This window comes from Oncorhynchus kisutch, linkage group LG8 (assembly GCF_002021735.2).
Source record: "Oncorhynchus kisutch isolate 150728-3 linkage group LG8, Okis_V2, whole genome shotgun sequence".
In the NCBI taxonomy this organism is placed as follows: Eukaryota; Metazoa; Chordata; class Actinopteri; order Salmoniformes; family Salmonidae; genus Oncorhynchus; species Oncorhynchus kisutch.
In genome coordinates, this window is record NC_034181.2 from 27,209,896 (window position 1) to 27,229,967 (window position 20,072).

The window sequence follows — 20,072 nt, forward strand, 5'->3', positions numbered from 1 at the left end:
TTTAATGACCTCAGAGAGTCAGGACACCCATTTAACGTCCCATCCGGAAGACAGCACCCTACACAGGGCAGTGTCCCCAATCACTGTCCTAGGGCATTGGGATATTTTTTAGACCAGAGGAAAGAGTGCCTCCTACTGGCCCACCAACAGCATCTGGTCTCTCATCCAGGGACTGACCAGGACCAACCCTGCTTAGCTTCAGAAGCAAATCAGCAGTGGTATGCAGGGTGGTATGCTGCTGGCATAACCATATCTACATGTACATACTACCTCATTCAGCCTGACTAACCAGTGTTTGTATGTAGCCTCGTTACTATATATAGCCTGTCTTTTTACTGTTTTATTTCTTTACTTACCTATTGTTCACTTAATATATTTTTTGCACTATTGGTTAGAGCATGTAAGTAAGAGCCTGAAATAATACCTGTTGTATTCGGCGTGACAAATAAACTTTGATTTGATTGGCTCAAGGAAAGAAATCCCAGAAATGAACTTTTAACAAGGCTGGCCTGTTAATTGAAAGGCATTCCAGGTGACTATCTCATGAAGCTGTTTGAGAGAATACCAAGAATGTGAAGAATCTGAAATATAAAGTATATGTTTAGCACTTTTTTGGTACTACATGATTCCATATGTGTTATTTAAGTGTTGTCATCACTATTATTCTACAATGGAGAAAATAGTAAAAATTAACAAAAACCCTTGACTGGTACTGTATGTAAATGGTAGCCTAGTGGTTAGAGCGTTGGGCCAGAACCAAAAGGTTGCTAGATCGAATCCCCAAGCTAAAAATCTGTCGTTCTGCCCCTGAACAAGGCAGTTAACCCACTGTTCCTAGGCCATCATTGCAAATAAAAAAGTTTTTTTAACTGACTTGCCTAGTTAAAAAAAAAGTGATATTTCAGTTTTGCATTTTCTATACATTTGAAAATATTTCTAATTGTGTGTAGATTGATGGGGAGGGGGGGACAACTATTTCATCTATTTTAGAATAAGGCTGTAATGTAACAATGAGGAAAAAGTCAAGGAGTCTGAATACTTTCTGTCGGCACAGTACGTGGTCAATTCCACGTTAACAGAGTGACACTGAGACTCAGATGTTTCATATATGTATGTCACACAAAAACCAATGATTGCAAAGGTCAACAAAACAAACAACTCTATGCACAAGGACTACTTTTAACAATTTGCACTGAACATTTTACAAAAACACATTTACTTGAAAAACAGTGCAGATGCAAAGTTTGTAAACAGAATACCTGTTTGTGCCGTCATTCTGTTTCCAAACTTTGCATCTGCACTGTGGAATTGTCCATGTACAGACGCTCAAACAAACATTTAGCTCCTCTATCTAAAGCTCTGTTTGTGAAATGCAATCACTCAGGTTTTACTTTACCTGAAGATAATTTATGGATTTGACTATGGGGCTTCAGATAGACAATCCAAGAATGGACAGGTCATGGTCTAGAAGATAACAATGCGCTCCACAGGGCTTTTGTGAGAGGGGAAGCTGGGATTGAGGGCAGAGTCACGGCAGCTTTAATGAGGAGAGGGAGTGCGTTTCTGACACTCACTGTGCCCGTCCAGCACACAAGGTTACGTAACACGAATGAAAGAGTAGAACTAATGACTAGTTGAATAGAACTGATTAGAGTATAGCTGTTTTCCTTGAGCTCTGAATTGCCCCTGAATATAATAAATGAATGAAGTCTAAGATTACCTGAATTGTGCTTCCTAGTATGAGGTATTTCCGATTATGTCTCCCTAGAGTAGAAGGGACTTGCCATTTGTGAGTGTTCCTTATTTTTTAAACTGAAATTTGCTCAAGCACTCACATATCTAGCAAAGCTTTTTAGCAGCACAATGTTCTTACATAACCCAGTATTTGGGTCTCTTTCAGTATTTCTATAATTGACTCTTTTATAGCTCCACTGCACCTAGTGTCAGTTCATAAGCCAAGTCCTTGATGCAGTTGTGCAACTTTCTCTCTCCAGCTCCTTCTCTCTCTCTGCTCCTTCTTTCTCTCTCTTTTTAGCTCCTTCTTTCTCTCTTGCCCCCCCCCCCCCCCCCCCCAAATCACCTCACAAATCTTCTGTGAAATGAACTCTTCAGATGGAGCATCTGCTTTGGAAAAAGCCTCCAATCCAGACTACCATACTGATGCTAAACCAAGTGGGCAGGAGTTTTCCTCAAATGTGAGCCTCTTTTCTCGTAACTTCATTCATTTTGTCATTGTAATACAGAATTATTCTCACTCCATGTGGGACATTGTCAAACTCTAAAGCAACGACAGTAGTTTCCTTTTCCATGTTACCCCCCGCTCTGTTCTATTGTGCACACAGAGCTTTGCACCGCCTCCAAGTTGTACAGCATTGTTAAAGGCTGACGTTATCCCTGTTCCAGTAAGGCTGACATTGTGAGGCGAAAGTATAGGTAAAGACTGGACAGTGTGTTGTGTGCCCGCATTCCTAGACAGCGATTCAGAGTCGTGGGCCCCGCAGTGCCAGACACTGCACAAAGTCCTTTGTTTTTGCCATGGAAAACTGGATCCTGGCTTGTTCCGAAGGATTGTGCTTTATGAGTCAATGTTATTCCTCTAAAAGAGGTGAAGCCTTCTGGCTCAAGTCATACTGACAATCCTTTCCCCTCATTAATTGTCTGTGGGGTCCAATAATGTAACCTTGATGTGTTTGATTAGAACTGTAACTATCTGTTCACATTGGTTGCCTTCTGGGTAGTCTTAAAGGGAGTCCTACGGCATCTTGAACTAGTGTATGTGTTGTTTCCATTCCTACAACACTGCTTCCCTATAGGCTTAATGCATAGTGTCAGTTTCCAGCATTTTAGAATACATTTCAGTATGAATTCACTATGGAACCTCCTTGCAATAGAATTAGAGGAATGGTTTTCTCTCCCTCTCAGAAACTTGTAGTGTAACATGGGAGCACAACAGAGTCACCCTGAGATAAGGGTCCGTGCTATCCGGAATCCTTGGGACTTCCTCCCTACCCCATTGAAGTTGAAATGTAAAATGCTAGGGGTTTGGGGGGGGGGGGGCAGGTTGAGGAACATGTTGGACGACACCGGGGGGGAATTCTTCACTCCGTTCTGCTGACAAAAAATTTTCTCTGCTCATACAGGAGTAATAATTTATCAAGGGGTGCTGCAGCCCACTCGGCACCCCTACTTCCTGCGGTTATGCATATCGAAACAAACTTGGAGTCACTGGATGACATGGTATATGGTCCTTCCGCTATGACTCGGGAAACAAATCAGTTTATTAGGCTTCAGATGAAAATAGTACTGATGAACTTAAGCGTTCATAGAGTGCATGGTGATGAGCTTGATGATCCTTTACAATAAATATCAAGAGTCTTATTCTGATGTTATGATGATCCATGCTTGACTGCTATTTGACAAATACAAATATTCTCAGTCTTATCCAAAATCATGTCATCATGTAGACTAGCCTACCCACACAACCTACCTGCAAGCTGTTGGCTAGAGCGCATGTCCCAAGGCCAGAGTGGGCACATTTTTAGCTATTTAAGGCAACCGTTTTCATTAGAAAAATGTTGGTAGAGTTGAAAATGCAGTGAAAACACATTGAACTTTAGATTTTTATTTGGTACATACAAATGTAAGCCAAAAAGTACATTTTGTGTGCACTATGTCATCATGCACGGATTTTTTTATATGTTTTAAATCTGCAATAAGTCTGTTTGGTGGAAACACCACTAGAGGGAAAATGTGCATATTTTCTTCATGTCGATTTGACAATATTTTGCATGAAAATCTGTCTCCAATTGGATGGAAACCTAGCTTAAGACCAGCTTTAGTTGCACGACCTGCCTGGGAGATTCTAGTACACTAAAACAAAAGGCATTTGTAAAGGCCTTCACTAGTTTTGTGGAATTGAGGAAATCAAACGAGTAATGCTTGCCTGTTGGCGTTTGTCTAAGCAGGTTAAGTCCCTGACATTGTTGGGAGGACCAGTCCTTCCTCTTACCTGAGTCTTTTTGTTTTTCTTTCATTCTTGGTTGAGAAGAAGCACCAGTGTTGTTTACTCTACTGATTGTGTTTTAAAGTTTTTTTTAGATCAGATAATCTTTGTTTTGGTCTATTTATTCAGGGACATGACTGTGTACCCTACAGTTATCCTTTATCCCCAACACTAGGACTGACCAATCCAACGTTTCTCCTCAGGTGTTGGGTTGTTTTGGTATGACAGGGAGGGAGGACACACTATGACTCAATAGAGAACATCCAAATGTTACGTTGTTCAGTTTTACAGTGAAAGTTGGTTTCCCTGAAACGCACACCTGTAGACAGGATATTCTTCACACCTGTCGTATACGCACACAGGTGTGTATGTGTGTGTATTTCAGCATTGCATCCTGTTTCTGTCCGTTTCCATGACTGTGTTATAAAAACACTCTGGCTCTTTACACACACAATGATGATATACAGGTTGCTCACAGATACTCACATACAGTGCATGCGTGAGTGTACATGCAATATTCAGGTTTACTATCACATAGAGTAGGGCACTACTACTGATCACAGATTGGCTAACACACTAAACAGTCTCAGTAGTACAGAGGAGAGTACAGATGAGGAAAAAAATACAAAAACAATGTTTTAATACAGTTCCTTTTTGGTCACTTTTTTAGTTTCATTCTGTAACCAAGATGTATGATCTGGTCAACATTCCGTCAGACAAAAGGATCTAATTTGGGCATTAGGCCAGTCCGAGGGCAGCGTTCCCTATTACATACAGCACTCCCCTCACTAATGTGATCTTTATCTGGGCAGCCTTTCTGCACCCCTCTGCTTTTCTACACCATCCCTCTGTGCACCAACCTAGTCTCGGAGCATTCCGTATTATTCTGTACGTAAATCCGTCACACTCACTTTAGTATGGTATGTTACGTTTTGTATGGTATGTATTCATTTGTGGATGTCCATCATCCATTTTGAATTACAATTTGTATTATATGCTATGAATTTGCCCAGCGTATGATATGTTATGAATTCTAGCTAGCTGGCTAACGTTAGCTAGGCTAGGGTTAAGTTTATGAGTTTGTTTAAAGGTGAAGGCAGTATTTCTCAAACTCTGTCCTGGGGACCCCAAGGGGTGCATGTTTTGGTTTTTGCCCTAGTACTACACAGCTGATAATAAAGAATCATCCAGCTTTGATATAAGAGTTGAGGTTAGGGGAAGGGTTAGCTAACATTCTACGTAGTTGCAAATTAGCTAAAAAGTAGTAAGTAGTTGAAAAGTTGCAAAAGTTTTCTGTGATGATGAGATTTGAACTCGCAACCTTTGAGTTGCTATAATTTCGCATTATACGCCCATCCATCCATCCCGACCAACCATCCCACCTTTAAGTAACCATCTGTCTTATGTAACCATACCAAACTTAACATATCATTACTAATTAGAGTGTCCTGGATTTACATTTGCTATGTTACGTCTAGTCTATGAGACCAGGCTGTGTGCACGGGAAGGCCTGGAAATAACTTTTTCACTCTTTTCCTGCTTACCTATTCTTGCTTTAGTCTCTCTGTGTGTGTAGGCTGCATGTTTTTGGAGCATTGGTTTCCTCACACAATGTACCAGAAGCCATGAACCACCTCCATAAGATTTAATCCAAGTAACCAGTAATAAGTGTTGTGTTAGAATGAACCCTTGTAAAAGGGAATTGACCTGCCTAATCTCCAGGAGTAGATTTTCTCTCCAAATGCTGATGAGCCAGAATCAACTCTTACTGCAGGTTAGGAGAACTGTGATCCATAGTGGTGCAGCAGTCGAAGGCACTGCATTGCGGTGCTAGAGGCGTCACTACAGACCCTGGTTTGATCCTGGGTAGGCCATCATTGTAAATAAGAATTTGTTCTTAACTGACTTGCCTAGCTAAATAAAAATAAGCCCCGCCCACAGACCCAGGCTAGCACTGGGATGTTCCGGTGCTTTATAAAGGGAAAAACTACACCAATACCCCAGACAGGCAGGTGCTTGGCATATTTGTTAAGACTGTAACCTCAATGTTTTTCTGCTGCCAGTGAACCGAGTGTCCTCCAGTCAAGGGGCCTCATTTATAACCGTTGTTATACATTTCTGCTCGTGCCATTTCTGAAAAGTCCACACACACACCATATTGAGATTTCTAAACTTGGCACACGCCATACATAGGCTATGCAGGTTTCCAGTTATAAATCAGATGTTGTTGTAAAACTGTGCACACGTGAACGAGCATTAAAACTCCGCCTGGGAAAATGCCTCCATTCACTTTTTATGGTGACAATAATGCTCTTTATTTGCTGTATAATTTGGAACTATTGGCATTAGGCCACAGCATGCAAAATACAATGTTGTTCAATATTTAGTTTATCAATAGATTATTGGGTTCATACAGTATGTCTTGCCTTGGTATAGGCTCTTTGATTTAATAGGCAATGATGTTGTGCTCCTATCGTACAGCTATATTGTAGCCTACCCATACTGTCAAAATGTTTACATAAGCTACTGGTCTATTTACTGTGTTGGCAGAATGTTCTAATCTTTAGCATTCATTTATTCTGTATTTGGAAAAGGACTGTGTCGATTTGTGAATGAGAAAACGATGTCAAATTGTCGTAGACCTGTCAGCAGAACGTTTCAATTTAACAATGTTTTATCTGGACTTTTCCCCAACCTACATATGGACCGCCCACAAATCCTGAAACATTGTAGGGCAGGCTGCAACAAAGAAATGCACTTACAGTACTTACAGTGTTAGTCATATTTCTTGTATGTTTTTGTTCTGCTTGACTTTTTAAAATACATTTTATATAGTACTACTGATAATCATTACTGCGTTGTTGGTAAAGAGCAAGAAAGGCATTTCACTGTAGGCTACTTTTGCACATGACAATTAAAAACTTTACTTGATACATAGGCCTACTTCAATGTAAAAGATTAGCTGTTAAACGGTATACCAGTATTATAAATCCCGCTGCTTAAGATATTGCAAAGTTTGAAATACATACTGTATAGCCTGTCTATTTACTGGGCTACAAGGTCCAATTAAATGAGAGATGCGCATGGTCATTTCAAATTTGTTGTATGGCTACTTTGGGAATATGAAACCATCACGGCCAGAAAATGTGAGGAATATATTCTGCAATGGCTATGAAAATAAATAGGAAAATGATTCCTAGGTCAAATGATAAGATTCCTATGTTGAATTATTTTAGATTCTGAAAATAATACACATAGGTTTGCTGTTCTCACTAATGGTTGCATTCTTATTCAGATGTTTTTCTGTTAGTTTTTTATGTATAAGCTTTTCATCATATACCCCATTTGCACAAAATCCTTGCCAGCTTGCAATACAATATTTCAACCACTAGCAGATGTGCGTACGCATGGTCTGAAGTTTGCAGGGAGGTGTGCACATTCTCACTTCAAGTAAAACATTTTAAATGGCAACTTTTGCGTGAAAACTGGTGCACACACATTTTGGGGTATATTTTGTGTGTTTGCACGGTTTTTAAATGATCCTCCAGATGAATGAGTCAGTAAGCAAAACTGGCAACCCCTTCTTCACAGGGAGTCTGTGTAAGTGGGTTGCCAGTTTAGTGACCTAGACTAATCTCCTTGAGAGGTTTAGAATTGATTGTGCGCCTGACACAGCTTAACCTGGTGCTGCCATTTTACATAACCTGTGAAACTACCTGAAGGTATCCTCACAGCCTGCAGGTGCTCCCTGATCTCTCGGCAACTTCAGCATTCCTAACTCTATGAACATTACTCAACTAGAAATTCAGACAAATCAGTGCATTCACCACATTCTTTGTTGATCCCCCTCCACCAGGCTGTGTAGAGGGTTGTCAGGGTTTCTGTCTGAGAGGTGCTTCATCATGCTCAGAAACAACTGGAACACATTAAGATGCTGGAATGTGGCTGTGGATGGGGAGAGCTGAGGGCAGCCTTTGGTGTTAGTTGCTGGTATTTAGGTAAGGTTAATGATCAGAGTTTCCCAAAGTCTGCTGCTTATCGCTTTATTCTTCTGGGAAACCACAGCCCTCATGTAGACATTGTGTGTGTGTGTAGTCACTCTCTTCACGGTGTTACCTACCTTGTGATGGATCACACCAACGAGACGTGACATGTCTCAGGAACAAGGTAACCTACTTCCTTTACATCGTACCCTGGCGATCAGAGACAAGTAGATACCGTCATCCTAAAGAAAGGCCTGAAGCAACCTGGGAGTGGAAGGTATCATATTCACCAGTGTAATTTCTCACATGATGAATGGCTTCTGCTGCGCTGTGTCTACAGTGCCAGTGCCTCTCGTTAAGGGGTAGTTTCACCATCACTTTCTTTGTAAAGAGGATTGGTTGAGGGAGAGTGTACAGACCGGTCAACTGTTTGCGTGTTGGTTAAACTATTTCCAATATTAACTGACTTAGATCTCGCACTAAGTCCCCAGTGTATTTGTCTTTTTCAGATGCTGTTTTCTTTGAGAATCTTTTTGTAATTATTCTGCTCCAGCTTTGTCTATTGTTTATTGGTTCTATCTGCATGTCATCTCTCAGACTCCATTGTTTGAGTGGTGGGAATCTCTGCTCAATAGGAATCTTTCAGAAATCTAACACAAGCCTTTGAGATTGTCAACAGGTCTTTGAAATGATACACTCAGGCTTTGTAGTGACTCTCCTCTAAATCATCTTGAAACAGCTTGCTCTACATGGTGATATGGTGTCTGCTGAAAGGATCCGTATGTCCACTCTTCTCCATTTCTTGCAGAGGTAGACGTGTTTTTCCCATCCACAGGTGCTCGGAGTGCTGTGACCACCTGACCAACTGGTACTATGAGAAGGATGGAAAGCTGTACTGCCGTAAACACTACTGGGAGAAGTTTGGAGAGCTGTGTCACGGCTGTTCTCTGCTCATGACTGGACCTGCCATGGTGAGTCACCCCACTCCATCCTCCTCACCTCACTGTCAGTAGACACTGAGACTATGGTTTGTCATTTCCACGTATCGGTATATCCCAGTCTGATTGTGATCCTGGAGCTTCTGCACACCTGGTCCGTGCTTTCCACCCTGGTTGCTGTTTAGGTTGGCCCAAGATCCAAAGTATCAGGTATTATAATGCAGTAGGCTTCAGGCTTGGTTCACTTTTAGATCTCATTGAACATAAAGACAACAGTGTTGGTATGGAGAACAGTCAGACAAAGCTGTACATTAGATAACATATTAATAATTCACTGTCAGGATTACTATTGTATTCATATGTTAGATGTGTAGGGCCATACTCGGATAACACCAACTCACAGTGAATCACTGTTCTTTGATATGAGCTCAGTGGGTTGTGCAGCAATAGGATCTGTTTTTCTCCATGTGTACAAATGAGGGAACTGTCAGCTTTACCCACTTTTCCCCCTCTCCTCAACTTTCAGCAGAATCCCTAGAGGGAAGGTTGAAGCCCTATGTTGTAACAAACATCTCCTTGGTGATTGAGGTCAATACTTATGTACAGGAGAGGTCATGGGGGCTGGGCACTGGCACAGCAGTAATCATCCACACAGAGCAACCATGCTCTGCATCCTGGTTGCTTTAAAATATGGCAGATTGGACCTGAACCTTCTCTCTGTGTTAGTTAGGTCCCCCAGCACAATGTGTATGTCTGTGTTAGTTAGGTCCCCCAGCACAATGTGTATGTCTGTGTTAGTTAGGTTCCCCCGTCGTGGATGCTTCTCTCTCTGTTAGTTAGGTTCCCCCGTCATGGCCCCGCTCTGTTCTCCTCTGTACAGTCTCCACAGTTCACTTCCCCCAGCACATAGTGAACTTTGGGGGGAAAATGGAGAACATGGAGTGGTTTTGGAACCAGTCCATCACCTGATTCAGTACACTGCGGTGGAAAGGCAACAGATACTACCCACACTGTACGGCCAGTCTGCCACCAGACCACCACAGTGTTTATTGGAGACAGTTTTTGAAAGATCAAGTATCTGTTATTAAGGGAAGGTTAGAATGGTTGGCTCGACTGAATTTGTCAAATCAATGTTCATCTTTCAGGATTAGATCATGAGCTCATGGTTATGCTATTAAAGTGTAGCTGAAGGCTGAATATTGGTTAGCTTTCTTCTTGTTTCATCAGTGCTATGGAATTCCCATGCATGGGGTTGGAGTGCTGTGCTTTTTAATGGAACTTCATTTTAACAGTGTTATGGTCCCTATTAAACCAGGTCTAAATACAACTAGAACTGCTGAAAACACAAACAATTGCTGGTCACAAAAGGGTCATTTCTCTTTAACTGGATTAAAGTGGGCCCCAAAATGAAGTCTTTTTTTAACCTGAAGTTTGCCAGTAAGCAAAACACATAATGGGCCTTTCTATTTGGTTTTGGACACATTGGCTCTGTACGCGAAGTGCCAAGTATTTCTGGCATCTGGCAGGGTTGAATTGGCAGCCTTCTCTTACCCTGCAGCCGAACCAACACTGCGTTAAATGGTCTAGCTGTTGGGTCTCTCAGGAGAGGAGAGTAGTGAGGAGCATGCAGCTACTTAAAGCTGTTGGGTCTCTCAGGAGACGAGAGTAGTGAGGAGCATGCAGCTACTTAAAGCTGTTGGGTCTCTCAGGAGAGGAGAGTAGTGTGGAGCATGCAGCTACTTAAAGCTGTTGGGTCTCTCAGGAGAGGAGAGTAGTGAGGAGCATGCAGCTACTTAAAGCTGTTGGGTCTCTCAGGAGAGGAGAGTAGTGTGGAGCATGCAGCTACTTAAAGCTGTTGGGTCTCTCAGGAGAGGAGAGTAGTGTGGAGCATGCAGCTACTTAAAGCTGTTGGGTCTCTCAGGAGAGGAGAGTAGTGTGGAGCATGCAGCTACTTAAAGCTGTTGGGTCTCTCAGGAGAGGAGAGTAGTGTGGAGCATGCAGCTACTTAAAGCTGTTGGGTCTCAGGAGAGGAGAGTAGTGAGGAGCATGCAGCTACTTAAAGCTGTTGGGTCTCAGGAGAGGAGAGTAGTGTGGAGCATGCAGCTACTTAAAGCTGTTGGGTCTCAGTAGAGTAGTGAGGAGCATGCAGCTACTTAAAGCTGTTTGGTCTCTCAGGAGAGGAGAGTAGTGTGGAGCATGCAGCTACTTAAAGCTGTTGGGTCTCAGGAGAGGAGAGTAGTGTGGAGCATGCAGCTACTTAAAGCTGTTGGGTCTCAGGAGAGGAGAGTAGTGTGGAGCATGCAGCTACTTAAAGCTGTTGGGCCTCAGGAGAGGAGAGTAGTGTGGAGCATGCAGCTACTTAAAGCTGTTGGGTCTCAGGAGAGGAGAGTAGTGTGGAGCATGCAGCTAGTTAAAGCTGTTGGGTCTCAGGAGAGGAGAGTAGTGTGGAGCATGCAGCTACTTAAAGCTGTTGGGTCTCAGGAGAGGAGAGTAGTGTGGAGCATGCAGCTACTTAAAGCTGTTGGGTCTCAGGAGAGTAGAGTAGTGAGGAGCATGCAGCTACGTAAAGCTGTTTGGTCTCTCAGGAGAGGAGAGTAGTGTGGAGCATGCAGCTACTTAAAGCTGTTGGGTCTCAGGAGAGGAGAGTAGTGTGGAGCATGCAGCTACTTAAAGCTGTTGGGTCTCAGGAGAGGAGAGTAGTGTGGAGCATGCAGCTACTTAAAGCTGTTGGGCCTCAGGAGAGGAGAGTAGTGTGGAGCATGCAGCTACTTAAAGTTGTTGGGTCTCAGGAGAGGAGAGTAGTGTGGAGCATGCAGCTACTTAAAGCTGTTGGGTCTCAGGAGAGTAGTGTGGAGCATGCAGCTACTTAAAGCTGTTGGGTCTCAGGAGAGGAGAGTAGTGTGGAGCATGCAGCTACTTAAAGCTGTTGGGTCTCTCAGGAGCGGAGAGTAGTGTGGAGCATGCAGCTACTTAAAGCTGTTGGGTCTCTCAGGAGAGGAGAGTAGTGAGGAGCATGCAGCTACTTAAAGCTGTTGGGTCTCAGGAGAGGAGAGTAGTGTGGAGCATGCAGCTACTTAAAGCTGTTGGGTCTCAGGAAAGGAGAGTAGTGTGGAGCATGCAGCTACTTAAAGCTGTTGGGTCTTTCAGGAGAGGAGAGTAGTGTGGAGCATGCAGCTACTTAAAGCTGTTGGGTCTCAGGAGAGGAGAGTAGTGAGGAGCATGCAGCTACTTAAAGCTGTTGGGTCTCTCAGGAGAGGAGAGTAGTGTGGGGCATGCAGCTACTTAAAGCTGTTGTGTGTTTGTGGGGCAGACTATGGCACCAAATGCCATTTTGTTCTCTGATGAGGAGATCGTCGCATGGCATTTTTCATTTCAGTTTGGCTGCTTTTCTCTGTGGCTGTGGAGACGTTTTACAGTTCTTGACAGTTGTAAATCCTCTCAAATTAGACTGCTTTGGAATATCCTTCTTTTGTTCTTTTTCAATTGGTAAAATGGGGAAATTAATAGAGAAATAAATATAGACCAGCTCCACACACACACACACACACACACACACACACACACACACACACACACACACACTAGCCTCCCCTTGCCGAGAGAGTCTGCACACACACAGCCAGCTATGGACTATGACACAGCTGTGTGTGTCTAGCTGGGGTTCCTTCAGGCTGTTTCTGACTGGGGTCGGTGTGGTAATGCTTCAGCCTGGAGGGAGGGAGTCACAGCCACAGACGCACACATGGCTTACATCACTCAGCCTAATCCTAGTGCCCCCTGGACCGGCAACAAGATCCTTTCCCAACACTTTTACTCATAGCAGCCTACAAGGAAGAGCTGGGGAGAATGGAACATATTATCTCACTTCAAAGACTACAGGTTTTCATTAATATATTCACATTCTTTAGAAATGATCCTGTTTTCAAATGATCTGGTAAGGAGCTTAGGTCTTGAGACAAAATCTCTTAACCAAAATGAATTCCAGCTTTAGAAGGCATTGCAGCTCTTTGTTGTTGTTGTAGACTTAAGAAGTCGGTTAACACTGACTGGTTAAAATAGATTATCTCTCCGGGCCTCATGTACAGGAGCACATTTTAGATTTTCCAGCTCGCCCAGCCTTAACATCACATGATCACTTCAGATCCAGGAATGAAGTTCAAACCCACATGAAGTGGCCTCTGAACCTCTTCTATGGCACATACCATGTGTGTAGGAGTGTGTGTGTGTCACTTGCTTCAGGAGGTGGATACTTTGTCTAATTTAGCATGAGAGAAAGACCAATAGATTGGGAGTGTGTAAGATATAGAGAAGTAACATGTGAATGAGTAAGCTGTTGTACATGTGTGAGAGAACCAGACTTTCTTTCAGAGTTTGTTAATGTGTGAAAAGAGAGAGCGTCAGTGAGAGGCATGCTGTGATTAGAGAAGGCAGGGCTTGGGTCCCGGGGAGGTGGATGACATCATAGCATATTCCAGATAGGTTAAGAGTGGAGCAGGTGTTACTGACTGTGTCACTGCCACACAGAGAGGACAGCACACAGAACACAACACCATCAAGCACACAACACCGGACAGTACAGAACAGCACAGTGTTCTCTCCTTGAAGCTGGAAAGCCATGGGAAAGACAAACCCACCTGTATCTGTTCTTCCAGGTGGCCGGAGAATACAAGTATCACCCAGAGTGCTTTGTGTGTCTGAGCTGCAAAGTTGTCATTGAGGACAGGGACACCTATGCCCTGGTGGAGCGCTCCAAACTGTACTGGTGAGAGTTGTTTTAATTGTGTTAAATCTTTTTGTTTAGTCTGATGTTGATAGAGGCCGTTTAGGGAATGTGATTTATATTATTGGAAACAGGCAGCATCGCTCCATTTCTGATGAATCGGTTGTCTGTCACACCTGAGCTCCTTCTACGGTCTGACTCTCGCCATACCCCTCCTTCCTGCTCTCTCCTTCTCTACATATTTTTCTACAATAAACTTTACTGTTCCCAAAGGGCAATTGTTTTGAAACAACGTACAGACAAATGACATAGGTGAAGTGGAACACGTTGATGAACACTTTGACCCACTTTCAACTGGTAAACACTTTAATAACATCATTATCCACAACACTGCCCCTTATTCCTTCCATTCTTCTCTCCTCCGCTCTCTTCCTCTTCCTCTCGGGTGCAGTGGGAAGTGCTATAAGCAGGTAGTCCTGGCACCCGTGTTGGAGAAGCGATCCGCCGACTCGTCCCTGGACTCTCTGCCTCACACGGTCACCCTCATCTCCATGCCCTCTGCCACCAACAGCAAGAGGGGCTTTTCTGTCTCTGTCATAGGGGACGCGGCCAGCGGCTTGGCTAGCGTGCAAGTCAAAGAGTGAGTGGATTTAACTGTCACTCACAGCCAGTGAATCTATACACCCCTGACTGTCTAGAACTTGAGTGGGACAGGATGAGTCATGTGTTGTGTAACTGATTATAGGTTTGCTGAATAACAAGGCATTATTCCTTGGTACCCAGATGTTTGTACATCACCAATAAGACTATGTAACCTGGATGTTAAATCCCGTGTCTCTTTACTTTGGTGGTGTTATTATAGTCTTGATACGGACTCGGCCAAAGGAGTCGCTCATTAGTTGATTGATGTACTTGATGTTGTGGACAGTCAGATACACCCACCTCTGTATTGTCTAGGTGCTCACTGCTGATTAGTCAATAGAACCAGCTCTCTTCTAATTCATGCTGATACTGGTGCTTCTGACAGACATGTACTTGTGCTGTATTTCTCTCAGAGTCCGAGGGATGCATATCAGCCCGGAAGTTCGGGATGCCATCCACGTTGGTGACAGGATCCTGGAGATCAACGGTCTTACAGTGGGGACACTGGTGGAGGAAGAGGTGAGCTGCAGTTTACAGCCTAGACTAGAGTTTTGTACTCAATTGAAAACAATGATAATATTCTTCATTACATTCTGATGTTGTAGCCTAGGTCCCTAAAAAACTGAAACATAATGTAGCTTTTCCAGCTGCATTCCCAGGGACTGGGAGGTAGCACACTCAGCACAGCTTCGGGATCAGCTTCAGGATCAACTTCTTTTCTTTCGCTGTGTAAATTGACTACTTGACTACTTTTGCTACTTTTGCCTACTTATAGCCTATAGGAGGAGAGATGCGCGCTTGCTCTTGCTTGCTGAATGTAAAATAGGCGACAGCATTAGCGGCCGGGGAGTTTGAAAGGAGAATCACATATTTTCTTATAGTAGGCCTATCTTAACATCGATAGGCCTGACAAAATATACCATATGAGCGGCCTGCTAATGTACCTTTCTTGTCCTTCTAAACTGTGGAGAATAGACCCAAACTGATCCATATTGTTTCATAATCAGGCCTAGGCTGTAGGTCTATGCAGTTATTTTGGCATGAAACAAAACAGGATGTTTAAGCGGTTATTCAAATTTGCCAACATCACTGCAGTTTACAACCTATGGATAATAATTGTATATTCACTTGAGAATGACAATACATTTCTTGTTGCACTGTGTTGTTGTAGCCCGGGTACAGTAATTGTCTTGTCTTAAAAATGTAGGCCTATGCCTAATCAATAGTGGAACTTTGCGTGCCCTGCCCAGGGACCACAGAGCACAGCCTGGAGGAACGCACTACAGATTTTCTATTTCATCATCTGTTAACTTTTTTTCTTGCACTTTGACAGGTAATTATTTTGTCTATAGGCCTAGTATTTATTAATGAATGGCCTAATATCAAGCTAGTATTTAGCTTCTTACCTCAGCTACACATCACTACCCTCTCTCTTCCGGCTGTTCCCGTGCGCAACAGGCTATAGGCTATGTAAGCCTCTCCACAATAGGCCATTCCTCTTCTCGTGAAATCCCAGGAAAGCTATAGGCTACAAAAGTTATAGGACGTTTAAAAAAAATACTTTTTAAGCCCAATAACAGATTCAGGGAAAGAAGCAGGCTTGCTTTTACTAATTGCTGAATGTAAAACAGGCGTACAGCACATGCATTTCAGGGAAAGTTGAGGAGAGAAAGTGTATTAGTGTGGTCGTTTTGGGCCGGTAATGAGAACATTGTTGCACTGATGCATTGTAAATACACTACATGACCAAAAGTTGAACATCTCATTTAGAGGTCGACCGATTAATTGGAATGGCTTAATTAGGGCCAATTTCAAGTTTTCATAACAATCGGAAATCTGTATTTTTGGGCGCCAATTTTTTAAATATATTTTTTTATACCTTTATTTAACTAGGCAAGTCAGTTAAGAACACATTCTTATTTTCAATGACGGCCTAGGAACGGTGGGTTAACTGCCTCCTTCAGGGGCAGAACGACAGATTTTCAACTTGTCAGCTCGGGAGATCCAATCTTGCTACCTTACAGTTAACTAGTCCAACGCTCTAACCACCTGCCTTTCATTGCACTCCACGAGGAGCCTGCCTGTTACACGAATGCAGTAGAAGCCAAGGTAAGTTGCTAGCTAGCATTAAACTTATCTTATAAAAAACAATCAATCATAATCACTAGTTATAACTACACATGGTTGATGAAATTACTAGTTTGTCTAGTGTGTCCTGCGTTGCATATAATTGATGCAACGCTGGGGGATGATTTAACAAAAGCGCATTTGCGAAAAAAGCACAATCGTTGGACGACTGTATCTAACCATAAACACCAATGCCTTTTTTTAAATCAATACACAGAAGTATATATTTTTAAACCTGCATATTTAGCTAAAAGAAATCCAGGTTATCAGGCAATATTAACCAGGTGAAATTGTGTCATTTCTCTTGCATTCATTGCACGCAGAAACAGGGTATATGCAACAGCTTGGGCAGCCTGACTCATTGCGAACTAATTTGCCAGAATTGTATGTAATTATGACATAACATTGAAGGTTGTGCAATGTAACAAGAATATTTAGACTTAGGGATGCCACCCGTTAGATAAAATACCAAACGGTTCCGTATTTCACTGAAATAATAAACGTTTTGTTTTCGAAATGATAGTTTCCGGATTCGACCATATTAATGACCAAAGGCTCGTATTTCTGTGTGTTATTATGTTATAATTAAGTCTATATGATTTGATAGAGCAGTCTGACTGAGCGATGGTAGGCAGCAGCAGGCTCATAAGCATTCATTCAAACAGCACTTTCGTGCGTTTTGCCAGCAGCTCTTCGCAAGCACAGCGCTGTTTATGACTTCAAGCCTATCAGCCTAATGGCTGGTGTAACTGATGTGAAATGGCTAGCTAGTTAGCTGGGTGCGCGCTAATAGCGTTTCAAACGTCACTCGCTCTGAGACTTGGAGTAGTTATTCCCCTTGCTCTGCAAGGGCCGCAGCTTTTGTGGAGCGATGGGTAACGCTGCTTCGAGTGTGGCTGTTGTTGATGTGTTCCTGGTTCGAGCCCAGGTAGGGGCGACGAGAGGGACGGAACATCCAATAGTCCAATAGTCAAAGGTATATGAAATACAAATGGTATAGAGATAAATAGTCCTATAAATATCAACTACAACCTAAAACCTCTTACCTTGGGATATTGAAGTCTCATGTTGAAAGGAACCACCAACTTTCATATGTTCTCATGTTCTGAGCAAGGAACTCAAACGTTAGCTTTTTTACATGACACATATTGCACTTTTACTTCTCCAACACTTTGTTTTTGCATTATTTAAACCAAATTGAACATGTTTCATTATTTATTTGAGGCTAAATCGATTTTCATTGATGTATTATATTAAGTTAAAATAAGTGTTAATTCAGTATTGTTGTAATTGTCATTATTACAAATAAATAAAAATCGTCCGATTAATCGGCATCGGCCTTTTTTGGTCCGCCAATAATTGGTATCGGCGTTGAAAAATCATAATCGGTCGACCTCTAATCTCATTCCAGAATCATGGGCATTACCATAGAGTTGGTCCCCCTTTGCTGCTATAACAGCCTCCACTCTTCTGGGATGGCTTTCCTCTAGATGTTGGAACATTGCTGTGGGGACTTGCTTCCATCCAGCCACGAGCATTAGTGAGGTCGGGCACTGATGTTGGGCAATTAGGCCTGGCTCGCAGTCGGCGTTCCAATTCATCCCAAAGGTGTTCGATGGGGTTGAGGTCAGGGTTCTGTGCAGGCCAGTCATGTTCTTCCACACCGATCTATACAAACCATTTCTGTATGGACCTTGCTTTGTGCATGAGGGCATTGTCATGTTGAAACAGGAAAGGGCCTTCTCCAAACTGTTGCCACAAAGTTGGAAGCACAGAATTGTCTAGAATGTTGTATGCTGTGGCGTTGATTTCCCTTCACTGGTACTAAGGGGCCTAGCCCGAACCATGAAAAACAGCCCCAGACCATTATTCCTCCGCCCCCAAACTTTACAGTTGGCACTATGCATTGAGGCAGAAAGCGTTCTTCTGGCATCCGCCAAAGCCAGATTCGTATGTCGGACTGCCAGATGGTGAAGCGTGATTCATCACTCCAGAGAACGCGTTTCCACCGCACCAGAGTCCAATGGCAGCAAGCTTTACATCACTCCAGCCGACTCTTGGCATTGCACATGGTGATCTTAGACTTGTGTGCGGCTGTTCGGCCATAGAAACCCATTTCATGAAGCTCCCGACAAACAGTTCTTGTGCCGACATTGCTTCCAGAGTCAGTTTGGGACTCAGTAGTGAGTGTTGCAACTGAGGACAGACGCTTCAGCACTCGGCGGTCCCGTACTGTGAGCTTTTGTGGCCTACCACTTTGCAGCTGAGACATTGTTGCTCCTAGACGTTTCCACTTCACAATAACAGGACTTACAAGGCAGACATTTGACGAACTGACTTGTTGGAAAGGTGGCATTTAATGATGGTGTTATGGTGAAAGTCACTGAGCTCTTTAGTAGGGCCATTCTACTGCCAATGTTTGTCTATGGAGATTGCATGGCGGTGTGCAAAATGTTATACACCTGTCAGCAACGGGTGTGGCTGAAATAGCCGAATCCACTAATTTTAAGGGGTGTCCACATACTTTTGTGTATATATAGTGTAGTTGCACAGGCATAGCCTAGTTGAGCAAGGTGAAAAAGAAGACCCAAAGGAATTGACAACCGTTAGAAAAACCGAAATCACTTGCAAACCACTTGAGCAATGAGTTAATGACATGCTGTAAAAGATGCTCAGGATAAATGGCGTTTGTTGTCAAATTGCTACATTTAAATACAGGTTATATTATTTTTTGTTAGGCCTACATGTACAGTGAAGTATTATTATTTGCAGTTGTCACTGACAAAACACACCTTGACAGCACTGAATGGTGTGAACCAGTATCTGTGCATCAGAGACCTCATGAATGGTTTTGTGTTATCCCCTTATTAATAGGCAGTGTGCAGTAGGATGCGTTGATCAGTTGATTAACAGGTGCTGGACTATAGAATGATAAACTTTCCTGTACAGGCTCACCAACGTTTTATAGTTATGTAGCCTATAGTTTCTCATTATAGTTATCGTTATTGGCTTGGTGGATGGCCCTTAATTCTTAAACAACACCACTAACGTAATTATCACAACAGAACTACTAGTAGGTCTAGCTAACATTAGCGAACGTGAATGAAATAGGCTACATATACACTTACACTTGTTTACTTGACTTTTAGACTCTATAAATTGACTCCTTCAAATAATTTACTCTAGCAAGTTTGCCATCGGCCCGCTGTAGTAGGTAAGTAAAGCGGAAGTCAAATCCATCACTTCCATTGTTTGGCTGTGCCCATAGCCACGTTCTAATATGAGGTGGATTGAAGACAGAACATGATCTTTGCATTCTGGCCATTCTGCCTTAATTTAAACATTCTTTAGTTGGGGAGGATGGCATCTGGAAGGACTCAACGCAATCTCACCACACCACCTTACCAAACCATGTGCATTCCAATGGTGCATTCACTGATATAATTTTATTTCCCACCTTTCCTGTTTGCCACAAGGTGCGTTCAAATTAAAATTCTTTGGCTCCATTCAAGTCATGTTGTATAAGTCAATTTGATAGCTCTTCGGGTGGTCAGGAATCAGGAACCTGTTCTCATTGGAATCCTGCCTAGTTCTTCTAATTGCATCCTGTGTTCTATGGGCCTTATACCAATAACTCTGTCATTAGTGTTGCATGCTCA

At 42.8% G+C, this 20,072-nt stretch overlaps 1 protein-coding gene across 2 annotated transcripts in view; it reads left to right on the plus strand.

The window, feature by feature from the left end:
* Positions 1-20,072, plus strand: part of limk2 (LIM domain kinase 2) — a 37,221-nt gene that overhangs the window by 9,297 nt on the left and 7,852 nt on the right. For both annotated transcript variants that reach the window (XM_031829991.1, XM_031829990.1), the window contains 4 exons: positions 8,822-8,957; positions 13,577-13,686; positions 14,096-14,284; positions 14,700-14,805. In XM_031829991.1, coding sequence (XP_031685851.1) covers positions 8,822-8,957; positions 13,577-13,686; positions 14,096-14,284; positions 14,700-14,805 — 541 coding nt within the window. The remainder of the gene's footprint in view (positions 1-8,821; positions 8,958-13,576; positions 13,687-14,095; positions 14,285-14,699; positions 14,806-20,072) is intronic.